The 26,540-nt window shown below is 40.3% G+C and overlaps 5 protein-coding genes across 7 annotated transcripts; 2 read left to right on the forward strand and 3 right to left on the reverse strand.

Moving 5' to 3' along the window:
* Positions 1-972: 972 nt before the first annotated feature.
* Positions 973-6,407, reverse strand: LOC103994047 (uncharacterized). Its single transcript, XM_009414313.3, has 8 exons — positions 6,302-6,407; positions 4,485-4,546; positions 2,034-2,177; positions 1,812-1,885; positions 1,644-1,698; positions 1,515-1,577; positions 1,317-1,444; positions 973-1,207 (listed from the first exon to the last, which is right to left on the reverse strand). Exons 1-8 carry the CDS (start codon positions 6,345-6,347, stop codon positions 1,129-1,131), a joined length of 651 nt encoding a protein of 216 aa, XP_009412588.1. The 5' UTR covers positions 6,348-6,407; the 3' UTR covers positions 973-1,128.
* A 403-nt stretch (positions 6,408-6,810) lies between these two features.
* Positions 6,811-15,218, forward strand: LOC135618575 (uncharacterized WD repeat-containing protein C17D11.16-like). 2 transcript variants are annotated; one of them, XM_065119556.1, is made up of 17 exons: positions 6,811-6,938; positions 7,515-7,646; positions 7,772-7,962; positions 8,035-8,114; positions 8,202-8,300; positions 9,635-9,758; positions 9,866-9,924; positions 10,062-10,127; positions 10,533-10,603; positions 10,685-10,781; positions 11,705-11,779; positions 13,213-13,311; positions 13,784-13,924; positions 14,003-14,032; positions 14,105-14,167; positions 14,573-14,650; positions 14,726-15,218. In XM_065119556.1, exons 2-17 carry the CDS (start codon positions 7,528-7,530, stop codon positions 14,810-14,812), a joined length of 1,479 nt encoding a protein of 492 aa, XP_064975628.1. In that variant the 5' UTR covers positions 6,811-6,938; positions 7,515-7,527; the 3' UTR covers positions 14,813-15,218. The 2 variants fall into 2 exon arrangements, with proteins under 2 accessions (XP_064975628.1, XP_064975629.1); XM_065119557.1 differs by having other exon boundaries at positions 6,847-7,224.
* A 1,008-nt stretch (positions 15,219-16,226) lies between these two features.
* On the reverse strand, positions 16,227-18,575 carry LOC135618578 (ras-related protein Rab11C-like). Of its 2 annotated transcripts, none has more exons than XM_065119560.1 (3): positions 18,436-18,575; positions 18,121-18,321; positions 16,227-16,849 (listed from the first exon to the last, which is right to left on the reverse strand). In XM_065119560.1, the coding sequence occupies exons 2-3, from the start codon at positions 18,283-18,285 to the stop codon at positions 16,364-16,366; spliced, it is 651 nt and encodes a 216-aa protein (XP_064975632.1). In that variant the 5' UTR covers positions 18,286-18,321; positions 18,436-18,575; the 3' UTR covers positions 16,227-16,363. The 2 variants fall into 2 exon arrangements, with proteins under 2 accessions (XP_064975632.1, XP_064975631.1); XM_065119559.1 differs by having other exon boundaries at positions 18,121-18,316; positions 18,436-18,574.
* Positions 18,576-21,617: 3,042 nt separating this feature from the next.
* On the forward strand, positions 21,618-22,658 carry LOC135619389 (L-type lectin-domain containing receptor kinase VIII.1-like). Its single transcript, XM_065121350.1, has one exon. The coding sequence runs from the start codon at positions 21,618-21,620 to the stop codon at positions 22,656-22,658; it is 1,041 nt and encodes a 346-aa protein (XP_064977422.1).
* A 1,357-nt stretch (positions 22,659-24,015) lies between these two features.
* On the reverse strand, positions 24,016-26,540 carry LOC135618577 (reticulon-like protein B12). Its single transcript, XM_065119558.1, has 4 exons — positions 26,352-26,540; positions 25,723-25,903; positions 24,708-24,919; positions 24,016-24,337 (listed from the first exon to the last, which is right to left on the reverse strand). Exons 1-4 carry the CDS (start codon positions 26,443-26,445, stop codon positions 24,150-24,152), a joined length of 675 nt encoding a protein of 224 aa, XP_064975630.1. The 5' UTR covers positions 26,446-26,540; the 3' UTR covers positions 24,016-24,149.

The raw sequence follows: 26,540 nt of genomic DNA on the forward strand, positions 1-26,540 counted from the left end.
TTGTGGTAAGAATGAATAGTCGGTGTGTATCACTGGCCACGTTATAGTTGCATTTTGGCGCCAAAAAGAATGTAGTAGTCTGTCAGTCTCACCGGCCCGCCAAGACGAGAGAGAGAGAGAGAGGATTGTTTCCGCTAGTCGAGCTTTGATTGTACAGAACCTGAAGTCGTCGATTTGTGATGTGTACACCCTTAGATTCAAGAATGTACGGTTGCTGATAGCACAATATCATTGCTAGAATAAAGCAAAAGAAGAAAAAGGCCATTCTGTGCCTCCACGCTTTTTAAATAATCATCGGCGACAGCCTGACGACTTGGAGATGGTCGGAGATGTGTCGACTTGAACACATTTTAACGGGTTGGAGGCTGCTACATTTACAACCCTTTCCCCCTCTCCCAAGCGAAAAATATTGTATAATTGTTATCATTGCTTGCGTCTTCGGTTCTTATGCTTCACAACAACAGCATGTGAAGGCATAGATCTACCAATTCCAATCAAGATAATGCAAAATTCCGTTTGCAAGTGGAATATTTGTCGCGTTAGCTAATCATGGCAAAACAAACAAATGGGTTTGTTCTTACACTCGAGCACAGCAAGAGTGAGAAACTAACTCACTTGACTCGATCACAAGTATAGAGAAAGCGAGCATTCAACCTCCATCCAACCTTTTGGTGAGAAGAGAAAAACATGATTTTTTTTTAATAAAAAATAGTTTTCTTTTATTATACTAAACAACATGCAAGGCGTCGAACATGAAAGAAACTTATCGAGCGTAAAACAATGCCCTAACCAATAATAAATAAGATGTCAATAGAGCTGAAAACATAAGGATTTTCTATGTTGAGAAGATCGCTTAAAAAGGGTTGGCTTGATCAACTATCTCTTATTCTTAGCCCACAAAACCTGGACAATGATGCTGTTTTAGGATGACTGGTCTTAATCATGTTTTGAATGACACATATCTAGACACGATAAGCCAACTTAAGCTCCGACAAATAAAAGGCCAAATTTCAACATGTTTAAACCATCTAAGCAGCTTGGGAAGGCTTTAAAGTAATCAGAACATGGTTTCCAAGACATCCAACTATCTTTACACAACCCACAGATCTTTATTAGAAAATAAGACTTTTATAGCAGTTGATACGACGAGAAAGTATAACCTGAACAACCCCCGGGGATACATTTCAACTCAAGCTTCTGAAAAGGACTGCAGTTTACCAAACAAATGTTTGTTAGAATCAAATAATGTATTTTCAGGTTTGCAATGAATAATCATGTATAATGCAGATAGAAATGAGGGAGATTCGGGATGCAACCTGCTATTAGGATCGTAATAAAAGCCATTGATGGAACCATCACTACAGGAAAAGCAAACATAGTAGAAGCCCGCAATAGTCAAGCCACAGTCTATTCCGACATTAACAAAATACTGCTCCTTCCATCGCTGCAATATGTATGGCAAGTCAAGATATGATTTTAACAAGTACAAGGATTAGGATTAGGTAAGAGGCTACCATAAATATGTACGGATAGTTACTCAGATCCATGTTTTTACCACCATCAGCCTCAACCTGACTCTGACAAAGAAGAAATTTCAACTTGACAGAACCATATAGATCAAATTCGGATCAATGTTCTCTTACCAGAAGTGGAGCAAAAGATGGGAACTTGGACCAATGTCTAATATCATCCTCTGGCCTGTAAAGTGAGGAAAGGGTTTGCTTGTTAAGGAATATAAGTAAAGCTGATTATACTTTACAGTATAATCAATCAGCATCCGTGATAAATAAACTAAAAAGAAAGGGCCATACGTTGCTTCCCACTTCCTGGTGAAAAAAGTGAAATTATTTCCATCAACTAGTTCTCCCTCCCAAAAAGTAACTACCTGAATATGTGCAAAAGAAATATTTGCTTGTGAAGACTGCTTTATGTTGATAAAACGTTCTGGTTGGTAAGTAACAATCATGTGATAAAAGATGTTAAATAAATACATGTAAATAGCAGAAAAGATAAAGGTTGGTAAATCTTCTTACAGGCGTGTCTGCTAAGGGAACATTTAGTGCTTCCATTGTGCCACATAAATAGCCATTATCAAGGTCAATTCCTTGGATCCGCACATTAACCTTCCACGCTTCATCTTTTTGCAAACTTGAAACATTCTGAGTTCCGGAAAAAGCCTGCAATGGAAGCTAGCCGCTGAATTCCAAATAGAGGAAGAATCAAAAGGAGTTCTCGAGTTTGCCAGCAACCATTTCTATTTTCTAGGAAGTATACTGAGGTGAAAGATAGCATAACATAACGCAATATTCTTAATATGCGAAATATATCTTTAGCCTTCATAAGAAGGAAAAACCTCCATAAATAGTAACATTTGGAAACCTTCAAAGCATAATTCGATGGACAATACAGTTACCAGCATGATCCTTGGAAGCATATCCTGAAATATAGAGCATCCTGATGCTTCTTACCTATTATCCTTCATAGTAACCTAGAAAACTGACCAGTATAATAAAATGTAAGACTAACTGCACCAACAATTTCAAATGGTTTTCTTTTTTTCCATAAAAAATTTTGTTAGTTTATGATAAGACCTTTCAATATTTATTTTCTTTGATTGACTTACATTATTTAATAACATTTACTCTAATACATAATACTAAGAGACTCTTTCTTTATTTTGTGACAGAGTGCTCACCGCAAGAGCATCATATGCTTGGGGACACAAACATCTGCATAAAGGAGTTCTAAGACAAAAATCTACAGACAAACCCTGCCCTCAAACTTATAAAGGCAAGTCGATCCAATTCATAATCCCAAAGACAAATTGCAACCAAATGAGTGAATTAACAATGACAATGAATTATATTTTAATCCAGTAATTTGCTACAGTAAAAATTCACTATGGACTCTTCTATCATGAAACCACCCCCCGACATAGCTAAATACAGTAGGAAGAACTAAAGAGAGTACTCAAGTTGACAGCATTTGCGTTCTCTATTATAGTAGCCACTTCCGCTGTATGATGCAATAGTCAATTATAATAGGTTATATTTGTTTGAGATGAGTGTATTGATACATAGACTTCCTTTATAGAGATATTAAATATCCAACATTAGATGATCAATAAAATCCCAGCAAGGACTTCCTGGGAAGGCTTGTCCTTGGGTGAGACCTAACCATGTGTGAATATAATGATCTCAAATATTGGCAACTTTACTGGTCCATGATCTTTAGATCTGGTAAACTCATTCTTATACATCTGGTGACCCCATCCTCAGAACAGTCTAACTTACCAGCAAGCTTTTTTGTGCTGGTTATGTACTCCAGCTGCTTTCTCCTTTAAAGACATGGTATTTTCTACATTAACACTAGTTTATGACATTAAACTACCATTGCAAGCATCACACTGCGTAAGCTGAATTAATGCATATGAACTGCAGCTATGGAAAAGGTCTGAACTCTTCATTTTGAGTTTAACAAGATGCTCCATCACAAACAGGGACTCCAGTCATAACAACACTTACCCTGAATTGAAGAGAGTTCTTAAATAATATTCTCTGCGGGTGGTTATTTACACAAATTCATATGATGAAGAATTGTATGCATGTTTGACCAATTACCCTGACACCCCGATTAGTCTCACATTGGAAGTAGGTAAAAGACTAGGGTTGACCACAAAGGTATGATTGATGTACCACTGTAAACTTGAGATTATTAAGCATATTAAATCAGTAGTTCGGGATCAATGAGAGGCTCAAGTATTAGGTTAATAGGTTGGATCGTGATAATTGATATCAAAACCAAGTATTAGGGCAATATGAGAGGCTCAAGTAGGAAAGAGCTACCCGTGGACGAGACCAGAGGGCATGTCATTGCATGGAGCCACTACTTGGCTAAACCTCACATGCACTAGGATCTGATTAATGACGCGGACATCAAGCCAATCGGGGAGATTAGAACATCCCGATTAGTCCCATATTGGAAGTGAGCAAAAGATTAAGATTAACTAATAATGGTCTCATATTATAATAAACTTTGACTTAAGTATTTTGGACCAGTTGTTCAGACTCAACAAAATTAATGGATTAGTTATCCTATAAAACCAAGTCGTGACAATTATGAAGTGGTGAAAGGGAGAAATTGGGACAAGATAATAAAATCCATCACTATATGGATCCACGTATAAGTTGTTTGTCAAATAAGCAGCACAAAGCATCTGCCAATGTTCCCATGGCAAGTGAAGAAAACAGGCAAGCACATATTTTATAAAGAGAATGCCTCTTCTATCAATCTTCTCCAAAGGATGCCAAGTAGCATTATACAAGTATTACAGTAAAAATTTGGAGGTAAATATCTAAAGAAACAAGATAATAACTCTAACATGTGAAAACAAAGATCCCCTTGCATCACAGATAACTGAAATACCAACAAGTTTGATGAAACATCTACCCGTAACAGAAATTTTACAGAACTAAAGTACTCACCCTCCCAGCACTTAAAAGTGAACAAGAAGGAGGTGGAGGACGTCCAGTTCTTGATTCTAGTCCTGTACATGTTTTTATTCTTCAATATGGTGCCAAATTAGCTTTAAATATCATTAGAGCAGAAATTTGTTCACATGTCATGAAGATTGCATGCAACAATATGCACGTCATCTAAGAGTGGCTAACAAAAAATCAGCTCAAATAAGTGGCATCATCCAATATAATAAGATCCACATGCAAAACCAAACACGCATCAGTATGAAAGGACAGTGTTCATGTGTTTATCAATGTAAAGGAAATGTTAAACAGACAATGCAACCTCCTTATCAATATAAGGAAGCTCGAAACTTCATTCTAACAAAATCGCATTTCAAGATATATACAAGCAAAGAAACATTGTCCTAATACCCCACCATCATTTTTTAGTTCTGCAAAGGAATGAGAAACGAGAGACTACATGCGATTCATACTGAACAATGAAATCAACCCAAAAAATTTGCATCACATGAACAGGTTGAAAATCAGTGCCAAAATTGGTGGCATTTAGTGCATGTTTGCAATTGTATGAAGTGGATAAATTGTTATAATTATTTTTCGATTTAAATTATCAGCTTCATGTTAAACTCAAATTAAGAGATCTAAAAACTCAAAACATTGACTCAATATCAAAATGGGATTTCAACTTGCAATACTAGGAATCTAATATATTCCAAATATCACCACTGACGACTTCCATAGTAGTCCATGATCAAACCTATGCTTAATCTAGGTTAGCTACCCATCTTTTCCAGCTCCTCTTACGTCAATCACGATAGACATGAAGGCAATTGTCTGTTATTTATTCAAACTATAATGGGTCCCTCCAAGTGCTTCTTCAGCATGTTGTCATTCCATGTTCAAAATCAATGGATAATGTACCAGAAGTCATAATCTGAATCCCACTAATTTCGGCAAGCAAAACACAAACTTCATAGCTGATATCAACCAAAAAATAACTCATATCTCTTTCAAGTCAGAAATTATGAAAATATATAGACCATAGCTTATAAGCTAATCATCGTCAAATTCTGAACAAATAACCATATAGCTATTTGTACATATAATTTGAAAAGATACAAACTGTAAAGACATGTTAAGCATGAACAAAATGATTTAATCAATCTGCTGAATCAATGCAGAATTACAATTGTACATTTGAACAGTTTACCACTGTAATTTTACAGATTAGGTATTTAGAAGTCCATAAAATCTAAAAGTAATTGCTAATAAAAGGAAGCGGTTATGTTAAAAGAACACTACTTAAGGTTCCAGCAACTTTCTTCCTTGCTGGCACACCATGATCGGCGAACTCACGTACCTAATCAATCAACAAAGAAAATCTAAATTCGAACTCCCACAAGCACAGAAACATGGATGTAAAGATGACAGGATCGGCCTGAAGCAGCAAAATGGAAGTCTCGATGTCCTAATATAGAACAACTCTTCAAATTCCCGGGCAAAAGATGGTCGGTTGCAATACAACTACAACCTTATAATTCCACTCATCATATTTCTGTCATAACTGTGAGAAAACTTAACTGACAATGAGAAATCGACCACCACAAACAAACTCGTCAAAATGCAGTACAATCCTACGAGACACATCAGAAGGGCTAAAGTTAAGAAAGCCCTAAGAAGTCTCGTCTCAATGCAAATACAATCCTAAAATCGACATCAGAAGATCTAACCCTAGCAGACGATCGATCTAAGAAAGGCCTAGAAATATCTAGTATCGAAAGCAAGAAAAAGGAGGAAGCTCCCGGAAAGTAAAATCTAACCGGAGTCTTGCGAAGGCGTCGAGCTCTCCACCACTCTCACAGGCATCTTCAGCGACCTTTTCGATCTCGGTCTGAGGTGGAGGTGGGGCAGGTGGGCGTTTTATTGGCAGCTGCAACCTTCGGTCGAACTTCAACCGGTCACGCGGTTCGCGCGATTCCGAGTCGCCCGAATCATTAGCTGAGCTCAGATCGGCATGGACCGGCTCGAGCTTTCCCAGAGTCGAACCGAATCGGGCGAATCGTCGCTTGGTCGATCTAAACGGACCCGGAAAAGGCATGGACCAGCTCGATCGCTACCAGAGTCGAACCGGTTCTACCCCGGTCGAAGCTCCTCCAGTTCGACAGAGAAGCTCGTTGTCGGTGGACGTGATTGAGTGTTTTAGATTCAGTGCCTCGTGATCAAGTTTCCGTTCGCGGGGGCCGCTATGATGTGTGTTTTTGTTTCTGAAAACAACGATTATTGAACCGTTTCCAAGAACTAAAACCAGAAATGTTTTCAGGAGTTAAACCCTATTCCTAAACTTGTCCCTCGAACTCTCAAAGCCCGTCGCACGCAGCCACGCACGCACGCACGCACTCCTGCGGTCGCAATCTCTTGCCTATTCCTTCCGTCCCTCCCTCCGCCATACAACCGTCGGTAAGCCTCGATCTCGATCTCTCGATCCCGAGGAAAGGTTGAGGGTTCGTGTTTACGGTGCGCGGGTTGAGATTTGGATGTTACGTGCTTTAGTTGGTTGCTTATCTGCTGAAACCCTAGCCGTCGACTCTCTCTTTACCCCGATCTTGCCGTACTCCACCGTCGCCCTCATCGCCATCGTTGAAACGTCGGCGAGCGGCCGCATCTTTCGTGCTATTCCTTCCACAAGTCGTTGACTCTTTGTCTGCCCCTCATCTGTTGTCCACCATCAGTCCATCTTGTCGAGGTGAGCGGAAAAGGATTGTAGGAGACGTAGTTATGTTTTTCTGATACTAAGCTTTTGGGCGGTGATACCTTTTCATTTTCCTATGTAGTTTCTTCAATTTGACATGGAACACACCGTATCCCGAGTGCCCACATTTTAATTCTAATCTTTTTAGCTGTATGCATCCCAATCATGATTCTCTGTGAAGTAAAGTTGGGGAAATTTTATTTCTTGACCATTTTCTGAGAAGAAAATATGAAAAAAAGTGCTTCTGAATAATTTTGTTGCTGAATCCCTTTGCCTTTGCACAGTTTCCACGCTAAAATGATTTCGGCAGTGACTTGGGTCCCAAAGGGAGCATCCAAGAGCTCCCCAGTGGTTGCCGAGCCACCCTCTAAAGACGAAATTGACGAGATTTTGAAAACGGGAGCATTGAGAAGAAGGTAAAATCTTTTGCTGGACTTCTTCATGTCCACTCAGTGGTTCCAAAATGTGATGCTTGACAGTAAATTGCATCGTTAATTTTGGTTGGTGGCCTTGCAAATGATTGCCTGTGTTGATTGTGCAGCGGAGACAGTGACGAAGATGAACAAGTGGATATGGACGTTGATGATTCCAAAGATGCAGATGAAGTCACCCATGCATTAGCTACTGCTGAGGCTTTATCGAAAGACCAGGGGGATAAGGGTTCTCATTTCCAAGATATCGCTGATGGCCTCCGGGAACTTGACATGGACCATTATGATGATGAAGATGATGGTACCAACTTTTCCCCACTAATTATCATGATTTTACATTTTTAGTTCATTGTTGAAAATTGTTACTTTTCAGGCATCGAGCTATTTAGTACTGGTTTAGGGGACATTTACTATCAAAGTAATGAGATGGACCCTTATCTGCAAAACAAGGATGTGAGTTTTTCGTCATCAGTACAGCTAATGTATGTTTCTTTGTAATGTCTTAAAAGTAATAATTTTTTTAAAAATTTATTTTACTAGGACGACGATGATGATGAAGAGATAGAAGATATGACCATAAAACCAACTGATGCAGTTATAGTCTGTGCACGAAATGAAGATGAAGTCAGCCATCTTGAGGCATGTCTTTAACTTGATCTAAACCTTATCTTTTTTTCCTTTACCTTTCCAATATATATTTTGTCAACTTCCTCCATTTTTTTCCCACCTTTACTTGTATTTGTTCAGTACTCGTCTTATGTGTTTGTCTTTAGCTGTGATTTTGGCCTCGAAGAAAATAAGCATTTACCAAACTTACTAAGTCAACAGCTAATTGTTGAAATCATAGATTGTGTGGAAAACAACATTTGGTTTGATTTGTTGGAACATTGCATCTGTTCAGGTTTGCTGGCCTATATTTCTGCTGTCCTCTTATTGATATAATGCTTGATTACATGACCTAAGGAAGATGGTTTGCAGTAAGCTGGCATTCATGCAAGAGATGAACTGGGCTGCAATATCATAATCGGGCTTGCAGTCAGGACAACTTCTGATAAAAGAAAATAAATTGTGATGATTGATGTTAGTTATGGGTTTCCTCATGATCGGTCCAGTTACTGTGGTTCATGGACAGTTTCTTGTTTAAGTAGAGACAACTGAACTGGACCTAGAGGCATGACCTTGTGGTATCGTAATATATTTGATGCAATTTGCTTTTTTAATGTCCATACTAAAAATGTTCCTTTAGATAAAAAAAATTAATCCTTTGTTAAATAACTGCAATGCATAGTACATTTATATGGAGTTGTGACCCACTTGTGGGGAGCCAAAAAAAGGTTAAAATCACCTACCACCCACGCGATGTATCTTTTAGCACTGCTGACTTCTTGCCCTCTCCTTCCACGTTTTAATACAGAAATTGGCAAACACATTAAATCATATTTGTTATTCTTCAGGAAACATTTGATGCATGCATGCGGACTTGCCTGTTTTGACATTCTTCTCATCTTGCGGTAAACAAGGATGATGCTATTTCCTGTAATGGACTTGTGAAGGCATGAGATATGCCATACATGTTATTGTATCAATCCAGCATCTCTTATGATGTAAGGTGCTTGGATTGGATGATAGCTGGATAGTTGGAGCGGATGAGCCAATACCGCTGCTGAAATAAAGCCCACAAAAAAAGGACCTTTACTACCTTTTATAGGTAGTTGGTGTCTTGGTGAACTGGTTCTGTCCGCTTCATATTTGTGTTTCCCTCCTCTGGCCTAAATTGCATAGAAAGAAGAAGCTATCTAAATCTTTTGTAGGAATTACTGACATGAGTAGTTTTGATGTCAACACCCCGTTAAAACAATGCAAAGTTGCCGAAGCATGTATCCTATTTCCATATAAATTTTGTCAATGAGAATTTCTGCTCGTAAAATTCAAGCATGCTTGATAAGCTTAATTTGGTTTGAACCATATGGCAGGTTTGGATCTTTGAAGAATCAGAGGATGGTGATTCGAATATGTATGTTCATCATGATATCATCCTTCCAGCTTTTCCGCTTTGTACAGCTTGGCTTGATTGTAATCTTAAAAGTGGTGATAAAGGTGACCCATGCCTTTCACTTGTTCCTTATGTAATATACTATCTTTGTCTTACTATTGTTGAATAACTTCCTCAGTTCTTTGATTTTACATCATCATGATTTCTGCAGGAAACTTTATAGCTGTTGGCTCCATGGAACCAGCTATCGAGATATGGGACCTTGATTTGGTATGCATTTCCTGTTCATAATCTTATTGGTTGAGTGTCTATAATTCTGACAATATTTTGTGTCTGATTGTCTACATCCTTTAGTTCATTGGTAAGCATCGAGAACCTATTTACATTGTATAATATGACTTTGACAGATTGATGAGGTTCAACCTTTCCTAGTGTTGGGGGGTGTCTCAAAGAAGAAGAAAAAAGGGAAAAAGGTTTGTGTTTTTTTTTTTTGAATGAATCTGTAGCTGATGGCCTTGAGTTGCTTCAATCACCCCATGTGGTCATATTATTGAACAAATTAATGGGGCATATCTTGCAATCTTAAAGTAATTTACCTTGTGGTATTTCCTGGCAATTCAAAAGTACCTAATGCCCTTTTTTCCATCATATGCACACTTGAGGGATTAACTATCTATAACAATGTTATTCACTTGTCGGAGAGGACTTGAAGGTTCTAAATTCTTAGGCTATTAAACTCTGATGAATTACATTGTAATTTGATAGGTCATCTTATGCAGATTTCAATTCTTCATGTATTTTCATCTTATAAGATGATCTTTTACTGAAGCCTTTTACTCTGTTGGTTCTTACATGTTCTTTGAATGTGACATGTGTAGACATCAGTGAAGTACAAGAAGGGTAGCCATAGAGACTCTGTACTTGGGCTTGCATGGAACAAAGAAGTGAGGTGAGCATGTTCAATGATGATGCTATTCGTTTTATACTATGATTGCATCTGTTTCATAATGTTTCTTTTATGAAATCTCAGGAATGTTCTAGCTAGTGCAAGTGCTGACAAAACAGTCAAGATTTGGGATGTGGTCAGTGGCAAATGTGCTGTAACAGTTGAGCACCACAGAGATAAGGTAAATATTTTTTATAATGTACAGTGAAGAATATTGAATTTAATGTGTAGCCAAAACTTAATTTCTTGAAGAAAAGTATAAAACTAAAAGCTTAGTTTTTTTTTTTTACCTCAAATACTCCTTATATGTTTTAGGTTTGCTATTATTCTTTTCTTGTTATTGTTCTTCTTTCTACATTTCTGAGTAATTGCGTGTGTAAAAATACTACACTTTTTTTAGGTTGTCTTTAATTCATTGCATGCTATTCCAATTACAATGTTTATCTTAATCATTCCACAATATCAAATAAATGATCTTTGATTCTAGGAATTAAAAAAAAAACTCAATGAACGTTTAAGATCCAATGATGTTAGACAAAATGGAATAACATGTTATAAATTGATAGAGATTTCAAACGGCAATATTGTGCTAAATTGAGACAAGTGCCACAAAATTAACACCCAAAATTAGGTCAATAATTGTAAAGGTTTAAATGCAACTAGATAAAAAAACTAAAATTATCTTAGGGAAGAAACAGGGCTTATCTTTGGCAAGACATTCTGAGTTCTATTTTCATGCATCTCCACTACGTTGGAGCTCCTAGTCAAAAGTGGTCTTCATCTAAGTCACCTAAAAGAATCAGTTTAAATGCTCAGCCCTTGTCTGGGCAGAGGAAAATCTATTTTTCCCTTTGTGTGAACCAGAGTTAGAACATATTGATCTGACCGAGAAATGCTAGTCTTTCTTGCTTTTAGCTATTTATACTATGAACCTAAAGTTTGATGAAGCAAAAAAATGTTAAGTCTGTGAATCTGTCTTGTATTTTCTGTTTTCCATAGCGTGGACATTGTTTGGTAACTTATGACAGTATAATTTTTGTTTGGTTTCTCAAAACTAAATGACATTCTGCTGCATAGTTTGATAATTACTTCACAACTTTACAGGTTCAGGCAGTTGCATGGAATCATCATTCTCCTGAAGTTCTTCTTAGTGGTTCGTTTGATCAATCAGTAGTCATGGTAAGGGATGATTATGTTTCTAATTGATGCAGAGCAGTTCCATCATAACATTGCATAGGGTGCATAGGACACATGCAAATTAACCAAGTCGCTCATGAGTTGCTTGCTTGTTAGCTATTTGTTGATTGGTTGCTTGGGTTGTAAGCTTGATGAAAGCAACTGTCTGCTAGTTGTTACTGGCAGCAGTTTGGTTAAGAAAAGAAGTAACAGATGAAATTACAAAAAGGAAAAGAGTAGAGAGATAATTAGCGGAATAAGCTAAAGTACACTTTATTACTTGTAGTAATTTCTCTGTCTGTTCCTTGTTCTTCCAGCAAGTTGATCCTTGTAATAGACTAATAATGATATGATTTTGTTAAATTGGATGGGGGTCTATATGCTAAATAAATGAGATAGCATTATGGCTTATTTTAATTTTTTCCCCTCATTCAAAACTCTCTTTTATGATAATTCTGAGTCCTTTGGAACTCTTTTAGCTAGAAAGAGTAACTAGCCTTCCTTTTTTTTGAATCTTTACATCTACTAAATTCGGAAACAGTAAATATTATAAAAAAAATCAACAGACACTTCAAGAAAAAGAAGACAGAAAAATTATAATCTAAATCGAATTGATGGTTTATGAAATAATATTGACTTTTGAGCTTAAGACCACCAGACATATCATGACTCTTTAAGTTTGTTTAGAAAAAATAAAATGACCTCATTCATTCCATCATATAGATAGATATTGCAGAAATAAGTATAACAAGAAAGAATTGTTTACTTGTGCTGGGTTTGTTTGCAGACAATTTATAGTGCTTCTTTCATGTGCTCTTTTTTATGACCATCTGTTGCATCATAAAAAAAAAAGGGAACAAGCAGGGTGAAGTGTGCTGCAAATGTTGCTTGACAGCGGAAAACATGATTATGTGCATTGTACTTAATCAGCTCCATTTAGCAGCATTTGCATCAAGATGTAAGAAAATATTTAAGTGAGGACTAGCACCGTTGCTATTGATATTTGGTTGGTTGGCAGTGTAGCCCAAATGGGTACTAGCAAAACATTAACACACTATAAGCAATTTTTGGATTTCCAAAAGTTGTTTATCTAGAATATGCTAATATTTGGTTTTTCTATAGTTCCTGGTTTGTAAATGCTTGTTCTTTTTATCATCAAAGTCACATCAAATTCTTAAAATTTGTTCTCCAACGAGTTCCAAGAATCAAATTAAACTTTATGGACCATCTCTTAGTATTTTTCTTGCTGAGAAGCTTGCGTTTTCAGATTCTTTTTTTCTGGTCTAGAAGTGTTAGATTTTGAGTTTCTTATTGAAAATGAATGTTCAAGAACATTTTTTTGGCAGTTTCATGTAAATTGGTACTGTCAATGTAAATTGGCCATTCAGTGGTTGCCTTAACTTGTAACTAATTTTCTTATACCCTGTTATTTGCAGATGGATATGAGATCAAGTAATCAGGTCTCTAATGAATGGCGTGTCACAGCTGATGTTGAGAGTTTGGCTTGGGACCCACATTCAGAACATTCATTTGTGGTGAGTTTTCTTCCTCACCATATTAACTTTTTCTAGTTGTGGGATGTCTGAGACTTTGAATCTCAGAATATGGTTAGTGGTTCTCCCACCAACCCTTTTGTTTATCAATCAAAGCTCATCTGGTAAATGATATTTGGTGGTGGTGGCTTCACCATCAGACAGAATGACCTATCTCTTGATACCTTTATAACTATCTGCATAAGCTGATGGTGGACTTTGCACAATCACGGAAGATATCAGTTATCGGAAAGGAAACTTGTGTTCTATGACTGATGAAAATGTAGCTTTAGATGTGAAAGAATCTTGATCAAATTTGTAGAAAGGATTTTTATATTGTTGCTCTGGTTCTGGATTTGTCTAACTTGTTTAAATAATTCACAATTTAGGACAAAAAAAGTGGTACTTTATTTGGTGTACAATGCTCCTTCAGCTGCTTATGTGCCTTTTGAATGACCTGTCTAATATGCTTCAGGTGAGTCTTGAGAATGGTACTGTTCAAGGTTTCGATGTCCGGGCTTCATCAGATACAGATTCCAGTTCCAAGCCAAGTTTCACTCTCCATGCACATGATAAAGCTGTTTCTTCAGTCTCTTATAATCCTGCAGCTCCAAATGTATGTTGCTATTAATTCTTTTGCTTATTTCCAAGGAATTAATGTTGATGATGACTTATTGGCATATTATTCATGCAGTTTCTTGCTACCGGATCAACAGACAAGACGGTAAAAGATGGTCCTTATTTCTCATGAATTTAGATTATAAAATAATATGCTGATGGCCAATTGAAAAAACAGGTGAAGCTATGGGACTTGTCAAACAATCAACCATCATGTGTTGCATCTCAGAACCCAAAGGCGGTAAGTGTGATGTTACAGTTTAGTAGTTAGGAGACTTGATGTATCTTGAAATTTGTAATTAGATACGATAAATCTTTGGGCTGCATTCTTGTAGAAAACACACAATATTAATTTCTCTGAATCTGTGTTTTCATTCACATGTGATGTTAATACGCTGCCCCATGCTAGTTTGATGTTAATGCTATTATGTGTAGCAAAGTGCTTATCTTTCAAATGACTGCATTGTACAGTATCACAATTTTAAATGGAAAAATATGAAAATCCATGGAAAATAAATTGTGTCCTATAATAAGCAGATTGGTCTTTAAATGAAAATCATATGCTGATTAGTAACAAAGTTGTGTTCCTATGTTTTATTCAAGTTCATGAAGTGACAATTGTGATAATTTGATTTGATGTCATCAGGGAGCCATATTCTCTATCGCCTTCTCAGATGATAGCCCTTTCTTGTTAGCAATCGGAGGCTCCAAGGGAAGATTGGAGGTGAGTAACTACCATATTGAAATATTTATTTTTTTCATTTCTTAATTTCTCACAATTTGGTTTCCTTCGCTGTAGGTATGGGACACCTTATCGGATCTTGGGGTTGGTGGTAGATTTGGCAAGTACAGCAATCGAACAATTGATCCGCCACCAACCGATTGAACCTTAACCTTCCTATATATAGCCCAATACTAGAGATGGAAAATTAAAAGTTTTGTCCAAGACCAGAAAGCAGGCATATGCAGAATTTCTCCAGTGCATTCCCAATTGCACATTTTCCGTCACCTTTATTTAAGTGTGTGATTTGAATACCCATGTAAAGCATTTGAGTGGTGGCATGAAAATGTTTTCCCCATCTCAAGAACAAAACAGAACTGACGATGTGGAACTAAAATTTCGTCGCTTCATACATAAGTTGGCATATTTAGAGGTTGATTCAAATTGTTGGACCATCTAAGATATGTTCCTCATTTCTAAGATGTCACTGGCTTTGTGTAAAATTTATGCACTGAATTATGGAATAACGTTTGATAAAATGGAATGGTGATGTTTATGTCTTCTCATTGCATTCTTGCAGTTGTGGTTCCTCAAGTACACGAAATATGTATGTATTAGAGACGACTTGCAATGATCATTCTGACGGATGTCTCGTTACAGCCATGCATCACAACACGGTCAAATCAAATGCCTTCATCCTGCAGGTCTACCTGAATGGCTTGGTCGTCCATTGCTGAGGTCCATAGATCCCAAGACTGCCGTCATACCCGAGCACAAGTCTGTGGTGGAAGGACGTGGATCTTGCACCGTCCCTCCACAGAACCTCCCGGCGATTATGCTTCACGAAGAACTCCCCGCTGTCGTCGAGCGTCACAAAACAGTCGTTCGGCGAGCTCGAGGTGCTCCATTGCCACTTGATCTCCCCACTGTCTGTGTCTTGCAGCACCAGCATGTAGTGCTCGTCAGCGGTTTAAATAGGTGCCCGGGTTCTTACCCCCCCGGACGTGACTGCGAGAGTATGTTGTTATCGCACGTGTCCAACGTGCAACACGAGGTAGGTAACTCCGTACGTTGGTTAATAACCTGATCGACGTTGATATACCCGTACGGTGAATGTGCTGTGTGGGTAGATCGCTGCACATTGTAAACGTGCGTGTTATCAAACCAACCTCGGCTTATGTTATGTTGCGAGGATCACCACCTTTATGCAATAACCGATTGCCCCTTCGATTGATGCCCCTGCGACAGATGCCCACAAGTGGGTATCTCCAGAGCCTCCATCAACTTGCTGGGGATGCTGCAAATGACGAATCGTACCTTTTGGTAGAGCTTTGTTGAGACACCACCCTCGTCATTTTGTCTCTACTCTATTTAGCTTTTGTAGTGCGACATTATCTATTCGCTTTTTCGAAACAACACAAGAGAACACACATACGATGGAAACCACAATTTAGTTAATGGGGTTGAAAAGCACAAAAAGGGGATCTGTGACTCTTATTCTAAAGCGTCTTCCACAGCAAGTTCAAGTGATACCAAGAAATCAACAATTTGTCCTACACATGAATGGGAAATTGCTCCCGACAAAGAGAAATCTAGTCTCGCTATCTCCCAATCACACGCGAAAAGCAGGAAGCCAATCTACAAATCAATTGCACTCTATAGCTCCTCACAGCAGAACAAGTTTCGTGTTCAAGAACTCTTCTGAAAGGCCATCACCTACCTTGAACAACAAGCAGCCCTTGAGCCCCCAGCAGAGTTGGATACATCGATGGTTGTCCCTTGAACGGGAGGGCCTGCGGTCCTTGCTGCCTCTTGGGCTGCAAGTGCCTTTTTGTTTATGATGTGGTAAATCTCTGCTATAATCGTCTGAAACGCCTTGTCGACGTTGAGTGATTCTAGTGCTGAAGTCTCCAAGAAAGAAAGCCCCTCCTTCTCAGCCAATGCCCGGCCCTCATCTTGCGAAATTGCTCGTAGATGCTTCAAGTCTGACTTGTTACCAGCCAAGATGATGACAATGTTGGAATCGGCGTGATCTCTGAGCTCACGGAGCCACCTTTGGATGCTGTCAAAAGTCTGCTTCTTTGTTATGTCATAGACTAGGAGTGCACCCACTGCACCCCTGTAGTATGCACTGGTTATGGCTCGATACCGCTCTTGACCAGCCGTGTCCCAAATCTGTGCCTTGATTGTCTTCCCTTCGACCTGTTCATTACATCGATTTATTACTGTAATTAACATTTAACATACAGAAATGAGAGCAAAAGGTACTACTAGTATAAGAAAGCAAACATCACCTTGATTTCAGATCACACCATTTTTGTTGTGTCATACGGACACCAGCAACTATGCACATGACACTCAACTAGAATGCAAGTAATGTGCTTCCAGAATCGTGAAGCATCAACTTAAATCTATTTCACTCACAGCCCAAGGATCAAGGAGGTTCGGAACTCAGGATGAAACAGAAATGATGAGCAGATTACAAGGGTGATATACTACACATCCAGCTATTGAAATTTACATCTCAAACTCCATTTGCTTGGGTATTGAACTATCCTGCCAACCAGCTTAAGGGTTACATGAATATATCATCATACCACCATGATCAGCACCTCATGGCTGCAACCTTAATATGCAGACACACAGATTATTGCTGTGATGGTGGAAGGTGGTGATCTCGCTTTTAAGGTTAAAAACTAATTGTTGACAACACACATTCCTAGTCATATGTCGTCAACAAGAAAATCTGCATTATTCATCATTTGTGTACAGGATGCAGTATGATGAAAAAGAATCAATCTAGCTCATTTCCTTCGAATGATTCGACAAATCCACTGAAAAAAATAAATTGTTTTGGAGTCGGTATATCACGAACGACAGCAGGTATTATCTTGTCTATTCAGAATGAAAACTGCGACCATCACAATGTCAACGATTGAAAATGGCAATTAAGGTAACAGTGTATCTATCTCCATTAACAATGTCATGATTGAAAATGTTAATCCTGTAATTAAAAGAAACAGACTGAAGAGTGTCAATAATTTGTATTTACGACATGTTCAAAAGGAACAAGATGGTATGTCATACAATACAAATGCAAATGACAATTTGGCCAGGTATCTATGCAAGTGTTATGAGATCTGCAAATGCATCAGATCACCAGCATGGAACTATATGTTTCATACACATGCACCAGACCCGGGAAGCAAAAGAGCAAAAGCTTTGGAGTTGCTCTGCTTTTTTGGGGTCTTCGATTAACTAATTTGTCATTGGTAAAAAAAAAAAATATTTTCCAAAACCCTGAGAAGATTCAAAAGATAAGAAGACCTAATCGACACTATTCATCATCATCATCATCATCATCCGTCAGCCAACGGTCCTAATTGCTAGGAGGCATCCACGAATTCGCGAAGTAAGTCAATTTGTTTGTGTCATGCAAAGGAGGAGGAGGATTAGGGATTGGAAGCAGTCACCTGAAGGGTCTTGGTGGCGAATTCGACGCCGATGGTGGACTTGGAATCCAAGCAGAACTCGTTGCGCGTGAATCTGGAGAGGATGTTAGACTTCCCCACGCCGGAATCACCGATGAGGACGATCTTGAAGAGGTAATCGTACTCGTGATCCACTCGGTGCGCCATCTTCACCTCCTCCTCCTCTTCCTCCCGCTCCCTTATCTCCCACCGATCCGAACCAAACAATACAGATCAACATGGATTCCGAGAAACCGAAACGGAACCGAAACAGAAGGAGAAAGGAGATAAGGAGCGGGTTGGAAGACGGAGCCGCACCTGGTTCCGGGATGTGGTCCAAGGAAAAGAACGGAGAGCCCAGGTTTTGATGGGCGTCACCTACGTCCACGGTGCGGAACCGAAATGACAGAGGGCAGGGAAGAGCTCCTCCTCCTCCTCCTTCTTCTTCTTCTTCTTCTTGACCCGAAAGCTAATCGCCTTAGTATATGAATACTCTTCTTGGTTTGTTATTAGCACTTCGATGGCACGACACCGCAGCTTTTTACATTTTTATCCTTGTAAAAGGTAAAAATAATTATTTTACCCTTATAAATTTTAATATATATCCTTCAATATTAAGGCAGTCCATTTGTGTACGTATACACATTCGTTTCTGACTGTGGTTAATATTAACTAATTTTAAGTAAAATAAATAAATGAAATATATAAATTACTTCTAATCTTCTGTTAATAAACATTAATTTAGTGACATAAATGCAAAATTTTACTCACAAGAGCGCAGGAGAGCCCTATAAATATGCGAGGTTAATGGCATTTGTTACCCCTATGATTCCGCTCTCCGTTTCAAAAAACCCCTCTTCGGCGCCCAAATCATCTCCACGACGCCTTTCTTCTTCTTCCTACCATTTCCCCTCTCGCTTTGGAGGCGCCGTCGACGCTCTCAATAACCCGACAAACCCTAGTCTCCGATGGCTCACTTCACGGATCGTTGAGTTCTAGGATGGCGGCGGCCGCTCGATCCGGTGCGTTCTCTCTTCCCCTTTCTCGAGTGGGCTTTGGTTGCTTTCTTGGGTTCTGAAATGTTCTTGTGGGAGCAGATCGATGGTAGATCGCTGACAAACGAAACCATCGAAACGTCACCGAGACTCGTCTCCTATGGCTAATGTCTCGTGTCGTTCAACCTCTCGCAATAGCCGGCAGGGTGCGTTCTATCTTCCTCTTCTTTATCGGGACGCTGTCGGTTTCTTGGGTTCTTTTGAATTCTGAGGTGTTCATGGGAGCGGATCGTCAAGGATGTCGTTTTCATGCAGTAACGAAACGGTGGGCCACTTCCTGAAGGTCCCTACGAAACCCTTGAAGCCCCACGGATAAGGTCTCAGCTCGTCGAGCTCTCGCGACGGTGGCTTCTCGATCTAATGCCTATCTCCCTTTCATTTCTTGATTAGGATTGTGTCCGTTATTGAGTGCTTTTGAGTTTTAAGATGTTCTTGGGAGCCGATCTTCGAGGAAGCAATCGCCGTAGCGGCATGCAAGGCTCATACAGCTCGCCGTTTTCTCGACGGCGCCGACAAAATCCTTGAAACGGCAATTCCCGCTGGCTCACGTTTCGGATAGTCGTGCTTCCGACGCAGCAACTTGTTAAGGTCCGCTCTGTCTTCTTTTTTCTGGATGGAGATTTGATCCGTTTCTTTGGGTTCTGAGATGTTCTTGGGAGTAGATCGGTGCGGCCGGCAGAATATGATCGTGATGAAAGTGGTGACTAAGGCTTGCGTTTGTTGCTGTGACAGTTTCTACACGCTGGGTGCTTGAGGATACGTCCAGGCTGGATGGCTTCTGTAGTAATAGAATCATTATCTTTATCTTAAAGCTGGATGGCTGCAGTGTGGATCAAGTCTTCTTCTGGATCTTGTTAAAGGTAAATATAGAGTTGTAATTTATTGCTCAGGCTTTTGGTCAGTGAAAAGGAAAAGCAAAGGAGGCAAGAAATCAAGATTATTAACAAGACAACGAAGTGAAAAGAGGGCTAGGGTTTTGATCTGCGCCAATCTCGCGGATCAATACAAGGCAGACAAAGAAGAAAGAAAGAAATCAAGAGAAATAATAACGACAGAACAAGATGAAAAGAGGGTTAGCCTTTCGATCGATCGACATGGAAGATGATGGGCTTTACCCAAATCGGAGATGGAAGGGATTGCCCAGCTGCCGCCGGCTTCCATCTCAACCCCTTCCTCCACCGCCACAATTCTTGCTACATCGAGATCGGAGATCGAGTCGCATCCTGGGAAGCGAGGGCGGGAAGGGGAAGGGGGTTTCAATCAGGCTCGGAGGAGGCCATTCGATGCGTGATGTGCTCAGGTTTTGTAGGAAGGCCGCTACACGTGTTCTTATACAGGGCACGGCGTCTCTCTCTCTCTCTCTCTCTCTCTATATATATATATATATACACACCTTGTATGCATCATTAATGTGCTGTGTTGCGTTCATGTGTGTTCTTAATTGTGTGGTGGTCTCATATTGCCTTAGTGGATTGTTGGACCCGATTTATCATTTAATATTTTATTTTCACATCATATATGAAATGAATCTCATCGAGCTTGTAAAAATCTTGCACGAAAACTATTCATTTGATGAGATTGAGCATCAAATGTCCGGTGCATGCACATAAACTATTCGACGAAATGGGGATCCCACCGCGACTGATCCAGTATTATTGCATGTGAAAGCATCCATAACCAAACCTGCTCGTTATATCCATAACCAAACCTGCTCGTTCACCTGCTGTTGTAGTCCATTCGTGGAAATAACGAGGAACACTGTTTGTTCCTTGCATTCTTTTCTTTTGCATTTGGCGTGGACCTGAACAGCAACAACGAGACGCGCACGATTATGAAACCAGCTTCGGCTACCACCGTTGTGCCTCCTCCTCCAATGAGATCACATGAATTCCCGCAACACTGCGAGACGCAGAGCCGCGAATTCGAGCAGGAAAGGAGGAGGACCAGCTCGCCCAGCAGTCCCGTTGCTGGCAGCAGCGTGGCATCGAAAGCTAGAAATGTTAAGAGGTGGCGAAGCGGTAAGGTGACCGGGAAGCGCGTTAAACGCTGCATTTCTATTGGTAAATGGCTGGGTCCCACGATGGTAACCACGTCTGGAGACGGTATAGCAGGATCCGGACTTTATAGTGCGAAAAGATAAAAGTTCAACGGTACTCAGCATCCGTCCGTCCATCTGTTCAAGTGAGAAATCAGACGGATGCCCAGTCCCATCAGCGTCGATACTCTTTCTTTTCAACCATCGGAGATTCTTCTTGGGCTCTGTCCAGTCTCGCACGCCATTAATGCCCCTTTCTCTTAAGCACGAGCCCTAACCCTACCTCTTACCCACCCGCAGATCCACCGCTACAGCATTTTCTGGAATTGGGGCTTTCGTACCATGGAAGAAGAACACTGTGAGCTTTGAAAGGGAACTTACCCCTAGGCTGCCAGATCTTTGCGCTGGCGATGCCGTCTCCGGCCTCCACCTTCGTCGTCGTTGTCGTCTTTCTCTTCGTCGTCTCCTTGTCCGATAGAAATTGCGAAGCGGCTGACAAGGACCACGATTTCTGCTTCTCTTTTGATGGATTGGAGAAAAATCGGAGCTTTGACTCGGAGTTCGCCCTCTACGGGGACGCCGAGATGAGTGGCTCCGCGGTCAGGATCGCGCAGCCGGCGTACTCGAGCTCAGGGCGGATCGCGTACAGGAAAGCCATCAGATTCTTGGGGACCAAGCCTGGGTTTTCCTCCTCCTTCTCTTTCTCCATCTCCCGGGGCGACGGTGGTGCCCTAGCCTTCTTCTTGTCACCGAGCGGTCTTCCTCTGGTATCAGCAGAGAGGGATCGGCTTGGGCGCTCGACCGGTGATGTTGCAGTGAGGTTTGGGAGGTTCAACGTCGAGAAACTTGGTGAGTTAGGTGGAAGCTTCATCGAAATCGATGTCGAGGGAGAAACATTGACGAGGAGCAGCGACCTTACTGAAGTTGGTCTGATTCTGAACAGCGGAGAAAAGCTGCGTTCTTGGATTGACTACGACGGGGAATCGAAGAGGATAGAGGTGAGGCTGAGCCAAGCCAGGAATCCAAGGCCGAGGAACTCTTCCATCTCTTACTCGATCGATCTGTCTAATGTTCTGTGGCGGGAGGCAGTGTTTGTGGGCATCGGCTTTTCCAGTGGGAATTCAACTCACACCAGCAGTATATACTCGTGGAATTTTGCAGTGAAGCACGGAGCTCCGTATCTGATGCACTCGGAGCCTCTGAATCCCGATTCATTCCTTGTGCGATCCACCGAGAGCCCTTCTGTCCATCTAAGGAAGGCCTCTCCTTGGGGGGTTTTCACGGCGATGGTGTTTGCTGCTGCTTGTGGTGCAATGCTGGCGTTGTTCGTGATGCTCGTGTGGGCTGTGCTCGCCGCTCGGCGTCCGGTGGCTCCCGTAGAGTCTCCTGTGGGTGTTGCATATGGAAAGATCGTATCGGCTGGAGATACGTGTCTCGACAACGTTAAGTAAGAATTAGGCATTTGGAAGGTAAGAATGTCTTCTGGCTTGTGTACATTTGTGCTTCTATGGTACGTTGAACTTTCCATGTTGGTCTGTTTGATGGAAACTGTAGCTTTTGTAGCAAACTTCATCGAATGCTATGATCTCCATCAAGAAATTAACTGTTGCATTTGCACTCTGTTTATCCCTGTAATAGAAGTCAGCTGTTTCGTGCAATATTTTGTTAGACCTGATGATCTTGGTGTGGTAGTGCATATGCATCTCCAGACCGAAGTATGCAAAACAATCAACCTATCGATATTGGAAGACCAAAAAGATTCTTCCAATGTATTAACCCTCCATGTTTTGGCATGGATGGTGGATAGATTTCTAAGTTGAGGAAAACAGTACAAAGAATTGTTTTTTGGTAGATGATAAGTGTTTGGATTTAATCTAACCCCTGGATGAGACGACAATTCTACTTGGATCATTCGACTTTGCATGATCTAATCCTTACAATTTTGCATCATTCTCAAGATTTCCTAACATCTATTCATTGCTGCTCTGCATAAATCCAGCTGCTAATGTGGAGAACAATAATGCATTGCTCATTTTCACCAGCAACTTGCATGGATTGATACAATCTCAAGTACTTGTTTTGATCCAACCTATTTTGCTCGAATACCATGACTTGCCACTTCAGCCTTTTGATGTGGTGGTGAATCGTATACTGACTGATCTGGTACCTAGTCTCTCTACAGCCACAGTTCTTTGTTTTGCTGCTACCAGAGTTGACTCTGTTCTTGCTTTTATTAATATGAGCATTTCATTTTGCTTTTATCTGCATAATGATTTTTGTTTGACCCAAACATGAATGAGCATCAATTCACTCAACTTGAGTGAAGCGAAGTACCTGCTGCACAGCACAGCACAGCACAGCACATTGATTCGACATTGAAATTAAAGCCGACATTTGGGGAAGGAGTCAACGAGGTTGGGACCTTTTGTCCCTTTTTCTTGGCATCCTTCTCGAGAACAAATCTTGTTGTCTCGCATTTAATTGGTACGATATGACATGGCAGTGATTTGGGTACCGAAGATCCAGGCTTTTGTAGCACATGCACTAAGAATGTACATTTCAAGCTTTCCTCCTCGCCATCGCAGACTATGATTAGCTTTTGGTCGAAGGGCTTGCTCTCTTTCAGTGCACCAATCGACTTGTAATCCACATTTCATGTTCGTTTGCGATACTCATTTTATTTTCATGAAATTTTGAAGGCAAAAAGGGCTCTCTATTTGTTTGCTTCGGATGAGTTTGTTCTTGAAACCCCATCAAATTTCTAGTTCTACAACAATTTGCTCCCTGCCAAAGATATGGATGCATAGCTTTCACCCCTAAAATGGAATCCATTAAAATCCTTCCTGGGAAGGCCAGTTTGTTCCGATGCTACAGACTTAACTCAAACCCTCCTTGATAAGGTGCTAAATGGGGAAACCTTGAATCAAAATTCCCTAATATAATCATACATCAGTGAGTAGTTTTTTCTTTTCCAAAGCCCACTTCTTAGCTTTGGTGAAGTATTTGCCAAGACACTCTGAGTATATCCTCTCGTACATCTGCACCTCCTTACAGGCAAACTTCGTGAGTCTGTCGAGGCCATCTTCGTACTTCTCATACAGTGCCGGAACTGTTAGCATGACTACGACGCCTGTTAGGAAGAAAAAGAACGATATTGAAGTTAATACCAATCAGCAAGCTCAATAATTTGCAGAAGAAATTAGTGTATTTGAACATGCCCTGGCATTACATTTCATGAGTCATGATAAAATGATGAAAACCAGATTGCCATCACTCGGTTCATCTATCGATACCATGATTTCGTGTATCGATGGATCATTGGACCATTAAGAACCACTCTCCATCTCTCAAATTTGCAGTTTACTAGGGAACTGCATGAGGTTACAAATTAAAACTAAGACCACCTCACACACAGCACTTTGTAACAGTAATCCATGTTTAGTAGTTCTCCTAAACATTCTCTCAAAGATTTAGAGGCATCTAGTGCCATGAGCACTTACTTGTGTAACCCAAAGTAAGGATATCAGTCGAACCACCAACAAAAGAGATCAGCCATAACCATAGAGCTATCGTATAGAACAGTTTCGAGTCTTTTCCTTGCACAATATCATTGAAAGCGGACAGGACCATGTTCATGTGGAATCGAACAAAAACTGCAGCTTCATGTGTCATTTCTTCTGAGAGGTGCATCTCTGGTATGGGTGGAGGAGGCCTGCTTTCATGTCAGCAAATAAATGGAGATCACGATACGAATGGACGAGAAATGCACCTAGTAAATCTATATTCGGAGCAAAGCACCTAAGTCTCAAATAACAAGTGAAAAACAGCTGGTTAGCAAATTTGTTTCAACTTCAAAATGGAAATCATATGCTGTACTTCTCGCGCACAAATAATTAACCTTTTTTTTTTTGTACTCTAGAGATGATGCTTTTCTTTTCCCTTCATTTCAATCTTCCTGTTGAGTAACAGATTTGTTGTTCTCAGAGTAAAATTGAGGAAACTCGATTTGAATTGGATCAGCTGGTTGGTAGGTTATTGTGTTTGGTTATTCTCATATAGGAAGTAGTGAGATCATACTTGGTTAAGTTCTTTGACAAAAATCATCAGGGATTCAGATCAGCCTACTTTGTTTCGGTTTCAAGCATGAACATCCTTTGCTTTCCAAAAATCATCAGTGTTGATGTAATGAAGTAATTGTTGCGGTCGATCTTCCACCAGGACGACAAATGAGGGACACTGAGAGTTATTTCAGAGTTGGTTGGGGTCATTCCTAACCAATTAATTAAGAGTGACTGTTGGATGAACTGGCCAGAGAACAAAAAACAACAATCCTACAGTCTTATAGAACTTACAAAGATGATCGCAAAGTGCTTTTTATATCAGAATTCAGATCATATAGAAAAAGAACAGCTAATTTCTGCATTTAATCTATAAACTGCTTTCTAATCCTCAAAAGCTACAAGAACATAATGAGGTGAATCAAACGAAGTCCTACAGTCGAAAGAGTAGGTTTACCTGTTTAGGATTCCCGCAGCCTTCGCCCATGCAAAGAGGACACAAATCAGCAGCAGCAGAACGTTTGAAACAAGAGACAGCAGAGTATATCCGGCTGCTTCAAAGACCACCCAAGAAGCCAGTGCACCAACGAGTATCCCTATTGTTACATCCTTTCTCCTCCAAAGGATCACATCCGCAACTGTCAATCGCAGTTCCAGTTATTCCACTGATCATGATACATGCATTAGTAGCTAGAAAAGCAGCTGGCTATTCTAATTCCATCCCCAATTCTGATATCGACTCTCAACACAAACCCAAACCGAGGAATATTTGCAGGAATAGGGCAAGTTTCGCCCAAGTTCTGAGGATTTAAAGGCTGATAGAGACAAATTAAAACGGAGGAGACGAACAATTGACATAAAAAAGCATAGCTTTATGTTCTCATAAACTTCATCAGAAAACAAGAGTTGCAGTTGCCCACTACACTCTACAGCAACTCTGGGAATTTGGAAGAACAGTCCCGATGCAGAAGCTTGATGATCGGATCGAAGCAACCGATGAAGATAAAGAATCGGGTTTCCCAGGAAGCGAAAGCAAAACAAGAAAAGAAAGCAAGAGAGATGGCAATCTGCATCTGCGGGACTTACCGATTCCACTTCCGAAGATATCATGAACGGATCGTTGCCTCGCTAGCGATCGAGGAGAGGATCCCGCAACGGGACGATCTGGGTCGGAGATCATGATCGGGCGGCGACGAAGCAGATCGTTCTTCTCTTCCTACTTCGTTCTGAGAGACCGAGGGGAAAGAGGTCGGTGGTTTGCTTTTTCGTGGGTGG

The sequence above is a fragment of the Musa acuminata genome, chromosome BXJ2-8 (genome assembly GCF_036884655.1).
Source record: "Musa acuminata AAA Group cultivar baxijiao chromosome BXJ2-8, Cavendish_Baxijiao_AAA, whole genome shotgun sequence".
NCBI classification, from domain to species: Eukaryota; Viridiplantae; Streptophyta; class Magnoliopsida; order Zingiberales; family Musaceae; genus Musa; species Musa acuminata.

What these genes read in the sequence shown, in the direction of transcription:
- LOC103994047 (XM_009414313.3), bottom strand. Translation starts at nt 6,347, where the DNA reads ATGCCTGTGAGAGTGGTGGAGAGCTCGACGCCTTCGCAAGACTCCG. An exon ending in TTCCCTTAGCAGACACGCCT is followed by an intron (nt 1,886 to 2,033) that starts GTAAGAAGATTT and finishes GCACATATTCAG; the next exon opens with GTAGTTACTTTTTGGGAGGG. An exon ending in ACTATCCGTACATATTTATG is followed by an intron (nt 1,445 to 1,514) that starts GTAGCCTCTTAC and finishes TACATATTGCAG; the next exon opens with CGATGGAAGGAGCAGTATTT.
- LOC135618577 (XM_065119558.1), bottom strand. Translation starts at nt 26,445, where the DNA reads ATGATCTCCGACCCAGATCGTCCCGTTGCGGGATCCTCTCCTCGATCG. An exon ending in TATCTTCGGAAGTGGAATCG is followed by an intron (nt 25,904 to 26,351) that starts GTAAGTCCCGCA and finishes TGCGATTGACAG; the next exon opens with TTGCGGATGTGATCCTTTGG. An exon ending in CCTTACTTTGGGTTACACAA is followed by an intron (nt 24,338 to 24,707) that starts GTAAGTGCTCAT and finishes TCTTCCTAACAG; the next exon opens with GCGTCGTAGTCATGCTAACA.
- LOC135619389 (XM_065121350.1), top strand. Translation starts at nt 21,618, where the DNA reads ATGCCGTCTCCGGCCTCCACCTTCGTCGTCGTTGTCGTCTTTCTCTTC.
- LOC135618578 (XM_065119560.1), bottom strand. Translation starts at nt 18,285, where the DNA reads ATGGCGCACCGAGTGGATCACGAGTACGATTACCTCTTCAAGATCGTC. An exon ending in TCGCCACCAAGACCCTTCAG is followed by an intron (nt 16,850 to 18,120) that starts GTGACTGCTTCC and finishes TGTAATGAACAG; the next exon opens with GTCGAAGGGAAGACAATCAA.
- LOC135618575 (XM_065119556.1), top strand. Translation starts at nt 7,528, where the DNA reads ATGATTTCGGCAGTGACTTGGGTCCCAAAGGGAGCATCCAAGAGCTCC. An exon ending in AGATATGGGACCTTGATTTG is followed by an intron (nt 9,925 to 10,061) that starts GTATGCATTTCC and finishes TGACTTTGACAG; the next exon opens with ATTGATGAGGTTCAACCTTT. An exon ending in GCTCCAAGGGAAGATTGGAG is followed by an intron (nt 14,651 to 14,725) that starts GTGAGTAACTAC and finishes CCTTCGCTGTAG; the next exon opens with GTATGGGACACCTTATCGGA.